We start from the raw sequence: 12,642 nt of genomic DNA on the forward strand, positions 1-12,642 counted from the left end.
GCGGGCCGCGGGGTGGGCACCGGCAGAGCGGCCGTGGGGCGGCTGCGGCGGGGCGCCTTGGTGGGTGCTCGTGCTGTGGGCCGTGGGGTGCTCTCTGCCCTCCGGATGAACTCTGCACAGAGGAAAAGCCTGCGGTCAGAGGAACCCCAGGCGCCCGGACCACCCTGGCTCTCCATCCTGAAATGCAGACTCCCCCCGCCCCAAAAAGATGTTCTCACTCTGCCCTGGGTGCTGAGGATGGGGTGCCTCTTGGAGGTGCCAGTCTGCTGCTGGGGTCTCCCCACTTCCCTTAGTCTTGGCCTCCTGGGAATCTCTGGTCTAGGAGCAGGGCTGGGGGACTGACCCTCACACTGTTAACTCATGAGCGAGGTGGCAGGGGAGGAATGTCTGCGAGGACTTCTCTGAATAAGGGACCCTTTCTGGTTCCGATCTTTCCAGTAGGGGTGAGGATGCTGAGCCCCACTGATGGGGAGAAACAGTGAGCATCTCATCCAAGGCAGACCCTCGGGATGGGAACTGGAGGGCGCAGGGCCCCCAGGGTGAAGTTCCCCCCTCCAGGCTCCCAGGCTGCTGGCTGGGGGTGGGGCCCACAGACCAGAGCTGGGGCTGGGCCAGGGTACCCTGACCATCTCCCCCCACACCGGGCCTGGATACAGTGGGCATAGGGAGCTGAGGCAGGCGACTCTGTGTCCCTGCAGCACACGGCCCTCACACTTGGCCCTGGTCAGCCACAGAGATTACACCTCGCCCTCCATGAGACACTGCCAGGAGAGATGAAACTCCCAGACCACGCCATTGCTATGGGGAGGGGTCCCAAGGCCACCAGTCCAAACCCCAAACCTGCACCCCACCCCACCTCAGCTGAGATGAAGGCTGAGAAAGGGTCTTGATTCAAGGCCACGGGCAGGTCAGGGCCAGGAGCACAGGGACAGGGGCCAGACCTCCCCTCCCTGCACTCTGGCCCCCAGGCCACCCACCGGGAAGGACTCCTGGCCCCCAGGCTGCCTCCCTTCTGCTTTGGCTCCTGCCGGCCCCACCACATAGACTGCACCCCCCACCCAACCCCCAGTGGACCTTCCTCTTCGTTCGAGGCCCCAACCCTCAGCCTCCAGGAACCCCACCCCCACCCCAGTCCTGCGCTGCTCTGGGTCCCCACGGTGGCTGGCGCACACTTCTGTAACACCCCTGGGACCATAAGTGACTTTTCTGTCCATCTCAGCCAGGACAGGCCCTGGTCTGACTTTTCCTGTGGCCCCAGCATCCGGCACCGAATGGGTGACTATTGAAAGTGCCAAAACCACTGAATGAATGAAAAACTCGCCAAGGCCTGGAACCGACTGCAGCTAGAATGAACGTCCCCAAACCCCAAGCTCGTTCCTTCCCCCCGCTTCCCTCTACGGGGGCACCGCCTCCTCAGGGCTGGTCAACCCCAACCGCCAGGTGTCCAACAGCCCGCCACCCCTGCTTCTTGCTCCCCTCCCCCTCAGCCCACCCACTGGTGAGGCCCTGAAGCGTTTCCTTTGGCCTACAGGGTGACTTTTAAATTTTTGAACTGAACTTGCGCAAATTTGCAAATGAGGAGATTGTATATTGCAGCCCGAGAAGGCAGGGACCGGGTCTGTCTTGCTCAGATATGTGCCCAGCACAAAGCACATGTACGTGGGAAGCGGATGGATGGATAGATGATGGATGGATGGATGGATGGATGGACAGATGGATGCAAACCGGATGGTTGGCGGCACTGGCTCTTCAGTCCTACCAAGCTGGAGCCCAGGGGAAAAGACTTACCCTTTCCGTTGGCCCCGGATGCCAGGGACCCTCATCTTTGGCCTTGCCCGGCCCTCAAGGTCCTGCGTTTGCACCCACCTCCCTCTCCACCAAGCTGGGCAAAACAGAACCATCCTGTGGGGGTCCCAGCAAATGCCTCCTGGGGCTCCTGCACCTGGAACGACTCATCCCATCCTACCTCCCTTCAGATAAATCCGCTGTCTCTACCCCAAGCGCTCCGAGTGTACTTGGCCGTCTCTCCTTTTTCCTTGTCCCCTGGAGGTCACTCACCCATGACCCTGGTTTAAAGGGCTTCACCAACTCTAACTGAGTGTGTAACATGTGCCCCTCCCAGTGCCAGGCATAGGGGCCCAGGAAGGGCATGCAGGGCCAGCTGGAAGGCCCCTCCCCCAGCTGCTTCGGGCCAAGCAGCTCCCCCCTCGCCGGGTAGGCACTTACTTTCTTTGGGCACGAAACGGATGAGGCGGCTCCTCACCTTCACCTGGGTGGGCTGGGTCTGGCATGTGCCGGGTGGTGCCCGTCTGCCGACACACAGGGAGGAGGTCATGAGTGCCACCCCAGGAGCCTGCCCTGAGCATGACCCTCTGCCACCCCCCCTCCCCCTGCAGGCGGGCAGGCGTGTGTGTGCATTCAGGCCTGGGCAGGTGTGGACAGTATCCACAGTGGCCATCTCTGGAGTGCCTATGGTGTGGCCTGTGGCAGCCTGTGTGCTCCAGGCCCCCCACCCCCACCCCAGGGCTCCAGGACAGAATTCCGGCCAAGGGCCCGCTCCGCCTCTGCTTCAAGAGCGCTAGGGATGGCGGCTCAGGCTTTCCGAGGCCCCCTCGGATTCAGTGCATGAACTGGCCTTGGGAACGTGATCACCCACTTCTGCAGCCGCGGCCGCAGCCTGGTCCCCGCGCCCCACCCAAGCCCCCACGCCGCACAACAGTGCGGAGGGTCTCTCTCTGCCCCTCTGGCTCCTGGATTTTGGTGATGCAGCATTTGAAGGAAAGGTAAGGTCAGTCTAAAGATAAAGGGTCAGGGAGAGCCCCAGGGCTGGCGCCGGAGCTGAGGGATCTGGGGCCCTGGAGGGCAGGGTTTGAGAGGCCAGGGAGGAAAAAAAAAGAGCCAGAGAAGGGTTGCCAGGGCTATAAATTGGGTCTCCTTTGCCATCTCCGAGGGGCACAAGTAAGGAATGGAATTCCATTTTAATTAGCTTTTGGCTGTCGATCTGTGAGTCTCTGAATGGGACCGGCCCTATTCTGGGACTGGCCCATGTGAGTCCGGACTTCAATAGGGTCCCAGCAGCACGAGGAGAAAGCCCAAGGGGCGAAGTGGCCATGTGACACGAAGTGGCTTCCAGACAGGAGGGGCCAAAGAGGGAAACTGAGGAGGGCCATGGGCCTTCCCCCACCCAGGGACTGAAGATGCACACACAGCCAGGCATGCCCGCTTCGCAAAGCTGCGGGCCAAGCGGGCTTCCCGGCTGCCCTGGACCCCACAGAGGACCCGAGGACTTCAGGCACTGCCACAGTGGTTGTGTCTGGGGGTGCTGGATGCCCCTGCCCCATTGCCCCCCCTCGATTTCTCCACTCCCAATGTCCTGGAAAGGGAGCCTCTACGCGGTATATTGTGGATGCAAAGACAGACATGCGTTCCATCAGAGAAACATAAAAGAAACGAGGGAAAGGCGGGGAGGGAAGGGGTCTAACCCGTTTCTGGTTCCCGGACTCCGGGAGACCTCAAACAGGAGACCTCCCCAAGTCTCGGGGTCTCTCCCTCGGGAGAATAAGCCAGGAGGGAAAGAAAGGGCGCCGCGTGGCAAGAGGAGATGGCGGGTGTCCTCAATGGCCAAGGAATGGGTAAGGTAGTGATGGCAAAGTGACTCAACAGTAAATTACACAGCCATTACCAACGATCTTTGGAGAGTGGTGTTACATGTGTGCACAAAACCGGGAAAATAAACAAAGAAAAACGCAAAGTTCGCGTGTGCTTTTCCACGTTGACGTGAATCCTGGCATCGGCAGATGAAGCCGGAGGAGACCTGGGGAAAATGGAAAGGAGGGAAGAAAGGAGAAAACATTTCTGTGTTTCCTGATAAACAGTGATGTCGGTAACAGATTTGTGTTTTAAAAAAAAAAAAGAGTGTGGTCACCAAGAACGTCTAAGAGGCTGTCACAGACCAAAGGACGCCAAGGAGACAGGATGGCTGACTGCAACGTGGCATTCTGGAAAGTATCCTGGAGCAGAAAACGGACCGGAGGGGGAGCCCAGAGAAACCCTTTCATTAATAGCGAGGAACCAATGTCCATTCATGCTCTGTGGCCCCGAGGATGCGAGACGTTTAGGACAGAGGACATCAGGAAGGGGTACGTGGGAAATTCTGAACTATCTCTGCTAACTGTTTGCAAATCTAAGCCTACACCGATTTTTTAAAATGGTTTTAAGTGTGATGATGTTTTCAGGATTTTTCTAAAACCAGGGGGTTTTCAAAGATCAGGGTGACTGTCATGTCAGAGTGCGTGCCAGATGTGACAGGGCGCTTGGAGCGCACCTGAGGGAGAGAGTGCAGAGGGGTCTGAGTGGGGAGAGCCGGAGGGGAGCGCTGGACCAGGCCTGGAGGGAGGGAGTAGGCTCCTTGGAGGAGGGAGGCCGAGGGCTGAGCTGAGGGGTCAGGGGGTGCTGTGGAGCCCGATGCCTGATCTCAACCCCAGCCCTGGCTCTGGCTGGACCGGGGCCCTCGGCTTTACGTGATTTCTATCTCTGTAAACTAAGCAGCAGAGACATCAGTGAGTTTCGCGTGGAAGGAGCCAGAACACGGCCCGGCACCAAATCAGTGGCTTTACACATAGACGCAAAGCGGATGGAGATGGGCAGGGGGAGGGCCAGGGAGGTGTTCTGAAAGCTCCAGCATGTTCCGCACCGTAGCCAGTGGGGAAGGTGGCTGGGCAGCCTCGTGGTGGGGACAGGCGGGCATCGGGGTGTCTCAGAGGCAAGTCCGGGGCTGGGGGCTGGCGGGTGGTGCAGGGGGTGGGCTGGCCCAGGAAATGAGGGGGAGGGGCATGTCACAGAGGAGAAAGGACAGGCCAGAAAGCCAAACCAAGCCTGTGCTTCTCTGCCCCGGGCGGCATCCTTGGCCCCCTTCTCCCGTGGGCAGAGCTGAATTTGAGACAGCATATCCAGTTTTGAGTCCTGGGTCTACCCCTCAGCAGCACTACGGGCTTGGCCAGTCACTTCCCTTCCCTGGGTCTCAGTGTTCCCTTCTGGAAAATGGGGCTATGAGTGATACCCTCCCTGAGCGGAGCGGGGGAGGGGGGACTGTAGAGATGAAACAAGGCAACAGAGGCGAGGACCCCAGGCAGACGGCAGGAGCCCCGGCAGTGCCACGGATGGGGCTCACCTGGAGGGGTCGATCACTTTGTAGACGACCCCGTGGGCTGCCGTGGCGCTTGGCACGCCCGTCGACATGAAGTACAGCTCCCCTAGAGCGAGAAACCAGGCAAGGAGTGAGAACACGGCCTGGGATACGATCCTGACCAGCCCCATGCCCGCCCCCCACCGCCAGCTCCCCTCAGGCTCTGCCAGGGACCCCCAGCCCCAGAGAGCGGTGGCAGAGCGTGCCAGGTCTACGGGAGCCAGAGGCCGAGAAAGAGAACAGTCTGCAGCAGTCTCTGCTCTGCCCAGACCTGCCCACGTCCTTGCCTCCTCCTTGGGGGCCCACCCTGGTCCCCGTCAGGCTTCGGGCTCAGCACCACACACGTCTGGGCACAAGTGGGGCACCACGGCCCAGCTCCCCAGCCAACTGCCTCCTGCTTACTGTTGGCACATGTGGCTCTTGGAGCCCCGGCTTCCTTATCCCCAGAGTGGGATGCCTCCTAGGGCCATAAGAAGGATTAAAAAGGTGCAGACTAAGTGCTCAATCGATATTAGATATTGTCACTGTCGCTATGATTGGCATCCTCCAGGATCTGGTCCCGCCAGAGTCTCTGTCCACGGACCAGCAGGCACCTCTCAGGGGCAGAAGAGTCCTTGCTGGGGGAGGGGGTCTCTAGTGGGAACCCCAGCACCTGCACAGAGCCCCATGTGCGTGCCTAGAGCTCCGGGACAGCCCCCCTTGGAGCCTCAGTTTCCGTGACCTCTCAGGGCCGCTGAGAGTTATGGGCACGGGATGCTCTGAGTGAATGTGAGTTTTCTCTCTCCTCACCCTCACCCCGCCCCTGGTTCTTGCTGCCAGAGGCACCAATGCCCAGGAAATAGACTTCATTGTTCTCATCTTACAGATGAGAAAACGAGAGGTTCAGAGAGGGTAAGTGACTTGTCCAAGGTCACACAGCCGGTGAGTGGTTAAGCCAGGCCTGGAACTCGGGAATGTTTGCTGCCCCCCAGCCCTCATCGCTCTAGGACACACGGTGGCTGGGAGGCCCAGACACGGGCCATGTGTGATTCAATGTGACAGACTGGCCATGCTAATACTTCTGTCTTTGTAAGAGGGCAGCAGAGAGTTCTCCCAAGGGCAGGGCAGTCCCCAAGGAAAGACTAAGATGGACAGGGAGGTGAGAACTCAGAGGAGGGCATGTTTGTGGAGACTGCTGCAGTCAAGGAGGCTGCATGGGGGTGGGGTCTGAGAATCAAGGCCCAAGAAGCCCAGGGAATTCCACCAAGTGGGGAAACGCTTGGGGAGGCGTGAGGAACCTGTGTGACTGGGGTAGACCAGCTGTGGTGGGGAGCCTGGGGCTGGGGGAGGCCAGGATGCTGAGTGCTCAACGGCCTCTGACCCCCCTTCTGGACCGCCAGCCCTGCTTTGGTGGGGTTGGGGGTGGTTAATAGGTCCCCAAGATGATGATGCAACCGTACTGCAGCAAGAGAGCCCCTGCTGGAGAACCCCTCTCACAGGCATGGATTTGCTGGGCAGCCTTGGGCTGTGACTTCCCTCTCTGGGCCTCTTTCGGAAGAGAGGCCCCTGGGAGTCCCTGTCTGCTCCCTGGCTGTGCAGCCCTCACACCTCCTCTCCAGGCCCCGGGGGTGACTCAAGTCTCCCAGCACAGGCTGCCCCCTCCTCCTGGAATGCCCTTTTCCACCGTCAGTCTTTCTTGGGCTGACCGAGCTCAAGCTCAAGGCCGTGGGAGGCCCCCAGGGGCCAGGCTGGGTACCGTCCCCCCACCCCCACCTCTGTAAAGTGACAGGCTTGGACCAGGCACACTGCTTGGCCTGTCAGTCTTATCTGCTGGGAGCCGCTGCCCCCACCGGCACTGCCGAGCCCCCCGCAGGGCCACACCGCCCGCTCCTCTCTGCTGTGTGGACCATCCCTGGAGGACACCAGGCTAGCAGAAGTCCTTGTTTCAGTCTGCGAATGTCGGAAGAACGACTGGACAGGTAGGGGCCGGCGCCCGGGGCTGGGGGAGGGCTGTCTGCGTTGGACCTCAGAGCTCTGAGCCTTGGGGGCGGGGGGCGGCTGGAGGTCGCCGGCCTGAGGTCATCAGTGTGCTGTCCCTGGGCTGCGTGGTTTGAGGGGCCTCCTCCTGGCTGTCAGTTACTTGATGTCACTCAGAGGGCTGAACAAGGGCCCCTTGGGAACTGCACCTTCCAAGCCCTGCTCCGGGTGTGGGGAGGGCGCCCCTCCTTCCAAAACACATTAACCCCCTACCGACCGAAAGAAAAAGGTGGTCAAGGCCCAGCGGGTTTGGGAGGGCCGAGGGGGCTGGGGCTGCCCTTTTGAAAATTTAGACCGTGACAGGCGTCATGCAACAAAGATTTCCCAGACTTGGGCCTGGGGGCTCTGGGCACTGGGCCCCGCAGGGGATACCCCTCCAAGGGTCCCTGGGTGGGCGTTGCCTAGCAACCCTGCCAAGCATCCCCCCCTGGCCCCACTGGGGTCCCCTCAGCTTTTGTCCAGGGACAATAGGGGCCAAGGACAAAGGCAGGAGGCTGGGGCCCCTCATCCTCTCCCCTCCTTCCCCGTTCCTTGCATTGAAAATGCAAGAGCCTGAATGGGAACCATTAACAAGTGCGTCAGCAAAGGGTGTTCAAGAGGGCGGTGTCTACCCACTTTCTGAGGACTTGAGGCTTCATTTTATAGGCCAGATTTCTTGGGGCCTCACGAACCCAGGGCGGTGGGGGTCCGAACATGCTCTTCCCCTGCCAGCCGCATTTCCACCATCATGAACCCTTTCCTGGTCTCACTCCATGTCATCATCGGTGGCCTAAAGCGGCCATGCAGGGAGAGGTGGACAGCAACACTGTTCCCACCTTCCAGATGAGGAGCCAGGAGCCGAGGCTGGTGAGGGCTGATGCCCCAGCAAGGTCTCAGGCCCAGGACAAGAGACGGCTCCTTGGCCTGAGGGGATTTCAGGCCTGAGACCCCATCCCTGGAATCCCAGGCCCAGAGGACCCACGGGGGTGCTGGGCAGAGGGGGATCCCGGGCACACGGCCTGGGAAGAGAGGCCTCAGGGCCTCAGGAGTGCTCACCGGCCTCATCCTCTGCAAAGGAGATGATGTGAGGGTGGTAGTTGTTAATGAGGCCCGGGAACGCACAGGTCTGGCCTCCACCCATGCAGATCTCGCTGTAGCGCCACTGGCCGGTCTCCGGGTTCTCTCGGAGGGACATCAGACGCCTGCAAAGAAGGATGCGCTCTGGGGTCCCCGCCGGCACGCTGCCCGGGGGAGCCAACCCGCGGTCCCTCCGTCCACGCAGCCGGGAGCGTCCATCATTCACACAGGATCCCGTGTGAAAACGAGCATACAGGGCCCCTTGTTCAAAAACTACCAAATATTTCGATACAGTGAGAGCAGAACTTGGCCGATGCAGTCAAGGGTGGGCCCTTGTGAGCAGGAGGTCTGTAACTGGCCCTCGACGCTCCCTGGTGGCCCGGCCGGTAGGATCTGGTACTCCCATAAAGCATTCCTCACTGCGCACCTCCTATGGGCCCAAAAAGGGCGGGGGAAGGACACCAACCTGTCCCCTGCCCCGCCTCAGCTCAGCCTCACCCACTGACTTGCAGGAGGCAGTCAGGAGCCCCAGAATCTTCCAAGGTTGGGGGCCGGAAGTCTGTCTATTCTCTGGAGCTGCCTCCACTTCGGAGATGCTTGGGTCTCTTCAGAATATGCTGATTTAGCCCCCTACTCCTTCTCCTCCCGTCCATCACCAGGCCCAGCGTGGACAGACCCTCCTCTGGGAAGCCCTCCTGACTGCCCCTGCCCTGGGATCCCCCAGCACTGCGCACAGGCTGCTGAGGCTGGACCGGAGAGGACCGATCCCTGATTCGGCACAAGGGCTTGGGAAAGCCTGGCAAAGTTCCTTGAATGTGTGTGGCCAAGAACTCGGGCCCTCCTGGGGGCCAGGAGAAAAGAGCAAGGAGAATCAGACATAGAAACAGGTTTCGTCCAGATTGGAAAACTGAGCGGCAGAGGCGGACCCTAAGGAAGGGGCGGAGCTTGGAGAGGATCCAGCCTCCAGAGGTCAAGGTCAGTGTGGCCGCCACACAAACCAACCTGGCAACAGCAGCCTGCAGGAGACGAGAACTCTCTGGCCAGCCTCAGGCTTCCTTTTCTTTATTTCTACTCCTGGGGAACCCTATTCATCTGCCCTCGTGTGCGGAGGCTGGGGTGGGAATAATTAAGAGCCGCCAGACGGTGAGTGCATGCTGGATTCTAAGTGCTGGATGTGTATTAACTGATTCGCTCCTCCAACCCTGGGAAGCAAGCACCGGCATCATCTCCATTCTACAGCTGGGGAAACTAAAGCACAGAGAGGTGAAGTAACTGGCTCAAGGTCACATGCTAATAAGCAGGCGGGGATCAGACTCAGGATCTCCGCACGCTTTCTCTCTTTTTTTTAAGATTTTATTCGGGGGGGGGGCGCCTGGGTGGCTCAGTCAATACGGTGTCCAACTCTTGCTTTTGGCTCTGGTCAGTCATGATCCCAGGGTTGTGGGATCAAGTCCCACGTCAGGCTTGGTGCTGAGCATGGAGCCTGCTAGGATTCTCTCTACCTCCCCTCCCTCTGCCCCCCCCCCAATGCATTGTCTCTTTCTAAAAAATAAATAAGGGGCACCTGGGTGGCTCAGTGGGCTAAGCATCCAACTTCGGCTCAGGTCATGATCTTACAGTTCCTGAGTTCGAGCCTGTGTCGGGCTCTGTGCTGACAGCTCAGAGCCTGGAGCCTGCTTCTGAGTTTGTGTCTCCCTCTCTCTCTGCCTCTCCCCTGCTCATGCTCTGTCTCTGTCTCTCAAAAATATTTTAAAAATTAAAATAAATGATTTTTCATTAAAAAATATTTTAGTCTTAGGTCATCTCTACCTGCATTAAAAAAAACTTTACTTGGGGCACCGGCTGGCTCAGTCTATAGAGCATGCCACTTTTTTTTTTAATGTTTTATTTTATTTTTGATAGAGAGACAGAGCATGAGAGGGGGAGGGGCAGGGAGAGAAGGAGACACAGATCCGGAAACAGGCTCCAGGCTCTGAGCTAGCTGTCAGCACAGAGCCTGACGCGGGGCTCGAACCCACGAACGTGAGATCCGACCTGAGCCGAAGCCGGAGGCTTAACCAACTGAGCCATTCAGGCGCCCCTGTTTTTATTTATTTTTGAGAGAGAGAGAGAGACAGCATGAGCAGGGGAGGATCAGAGAGAGAAGGAGTCACAGGATCTGAAGACAGGCTCCAGGCCCTGAGCAGTCAGCACAGAGCCTGATGTGGGGGCTCAAACCCACGAACCGTGAGATCATGACCTGAGCCGAAGTCGGACGCTTAACCAACTGAGCCACCCAGGCGCCCCAGAGCATGCCACTTTTGATCTCAGGGTCATGAGTTCAAGTCCCACACTGGGGGTAGAGATCACTTAAAAATAAGTAAAATTAAAGAAATTAATCATATTTTTCAAAATCTTTACTTACTTATTTAAATGTTTAAATTTATTTATATATTTGGTGAGAGAGAAAAGAGTACATGCATGAGTTGGGGAGGAGCAGAGAAAGAGGGAGAGAGAGAGAATCCCAAGCAGGCTCTGCACTGTCACTGTGAAGCCCAACTTGGGGCTCAAACCAAACTCATGACCCATGAGATCATGACGTGAGTCAAAACCAAGAGTTGGACACTTAACTGACTGAGCCACCCAGGCGCCCCTGTTTATTTTTAATTTTTTAAAATTTTTTAATGTTTTTATTTATTTTTGATACAGAGAGAGACAGAGCATGAGAGGGGGAGGGGCAGAGAGAGAAGGAGACACAGAACCGGAAGCAGGCTCCAGGCTCTGAGCTAGCCGTCAGCACAGAGCCGGACTCGGGTCTCGAACCCACGAACGAGAGATCTGACCTGAGCCGAAGCAGGAGGCTTAACCACCCAGGCGCCCCCTGGGCGCCCCCCGCTGTTTATTTTTTAAAGTGATCTCTTCAGCCACCTGAGGCTCAAGCTCACGCCCCCAGATCAAGAGCTGCATATCCCTCCAACTGAGCCAGGCAAGCCCCCCTCCCAGCAGCACATTTCAGCCTCGTGCCAGGTGTATGTCTTCCTTGGGGCTCTGTGGTCCTCAGTTTTCTCCTCTGTACAATGGGAGGCTAGGCGGTCACACGCTCTCCTTGGGAAAGTGCCTGACCCGCAGCAGGCTTAGATCGTATGCTCTCCTTTCTCCCTCCAAACCCTGCTATGTCCCAGCTGTCACCCCATGCAAACACACACACACACACCCTTTAGGGTCTCAGTGAGGGAGATGCCCCTGCCATAGAGCGTGGGGACCCGTCAGACCCTGGCTGGACCCCCATCCTCCCCACCCCAGCCGAATGACCTCTTCTGGGGCAGTGCTCCCTGGAGCCCCTGCCAGTTAGTGCAGCAGCAGGTCCTGGTTTCCTCGGAAGCCAGGTGGCCACCCCCCCCTGCCAGTCTGTCCCACCCTGCCCCCTCCCTGCCCCTCAGAACCTTGGTCAGGCCTGGAGCCCAGGAATCTCAGGTGGGAGGGGAAGGCGATGGATCTGCAGGAAACGAGCATCCTGTCTTGAGTGGGCAGCTGTGCCCTGGGAGGGGGGGCGGCGGACCTGGGGGGGGAGGGGCTTGAGGCAGCCAGCAAGGCTCAGGGAGAACCTCAGGAGAAAAGGGGGCGGGTTAGGGCAGCTCCTGAGCTCGGACTCCAGACTTCCTCCCAGGGTGGGGGACCCGCTGGCCTGGCACTCGGAGGTCCCGGTCAGACAGCCACTGTATCGAGGACGCACCCTTACACACTCACATGCGTGTGCACCCGTGCTCTCCGCTTTTTACACAAACGCGGCAGCAGTGGCCAGAGACCGGGCAGTGGGGCTGCTTTGGCACAGGAGCCCACGGGCCACTTACCCGCTCATAAAATCGCCGAAAATGTAGAGGCCGTTCAGGTTGGGGTACTCACAGCCCCGGTACACATAGCCTCCCGTGACCGACTTGCCCAGCTTGTGCGGGTAGGCGAATATCGGCAGCACGTCATCTGCAGAGGGGGCGACGCTGGGGGTGAGCATGTGGGTTCACCTGGGGGCCAGCCCCTCCCCCACAATGAAGCTGGGCAGGTGGTCTGAGTCTGGAGGGGCAGGGGGATGGGAGGGCACCAGGAGGGCCTGAGTTGGGGCCCCTTACAGCTCGGGTAAAGCAGGGAGGCGAGCATGAGTGTGCAGGGGTGGAGGGAAGGAGTGGGATGGGGGGTTGGAGAGCAGAGCTTGGAACAGCACAGGAACATTGGGAAGGGGGGAGAGGCTAGGGGAGATCCAGGATGGGGGTGCAGCCGGTCAGGGAGAGGCGCACTGGTGCACACCCTCTGGGGTGGGGAACGGATCCAGGATCAGTGTCCTCAAGGGCGCGCGGTTGGTCTCCACCGGGTGGGGGTGGGGGACACAGGGAGGCGCTGGGAACAACCGCGGG

At 59.1% G+C, this 12,642-nt stretch overlaps 1 protein-coding gene across 1 annotated transcript in view; it reads right to left on the reverse strand.

Annotated features, from left to right (window-relative positions):
- Nucleotides 1–2: 2 nt before the first annotated feature.
- HHIPL1 (HHIP like 1) overlaps nt 3–12,642 on the reverse strand; it is a gene marked incomplete at its 3' end in the record, with an annotated part of 19,254 nt that continues 6,614 nt past the window's right edge. The window contains exons 5-10 of the mRNA XM_029950907.1: nt 12,536–12,625; nt 12,088–12,214; nt 8,237–8,382; nt 5,171–5,252; nt 2,227–2,309; nt 3–112 (exon numbers count right to left, since the gene is read on the reverse strand). Of these exons, the coding sequence (XP_029806767.1) occupies nt 3–112; nt 2,227–2,309; nt 5,171–5,252; nt 8,237–8,382; nt 12,088–12,214; nt 12,536–12,625 (638 nt within the window). The remainder of the gene's footprint in view (nt 113–2,226; nt 2,310–5,170; nt 5,253–8,236; nt 8,383–12,087; nt 12,215–12,535; nt 12,626–12,642) is intronic.

Source organism: Suricata suricatta, chromosome 9, assembly GCF_006229205.1.
Source record: "Suricata suricatta isolate VVHF042 chromosome 9, meerkat_22Aug2017_6uvM2_HiC, whole genome shotgun sequence".
Lineage (NCBI taxonomy): Eukaryota > Metazoa > Chordata > Mammalia > Carnivora > Herpestidae > Suricata > Suricata suricatta.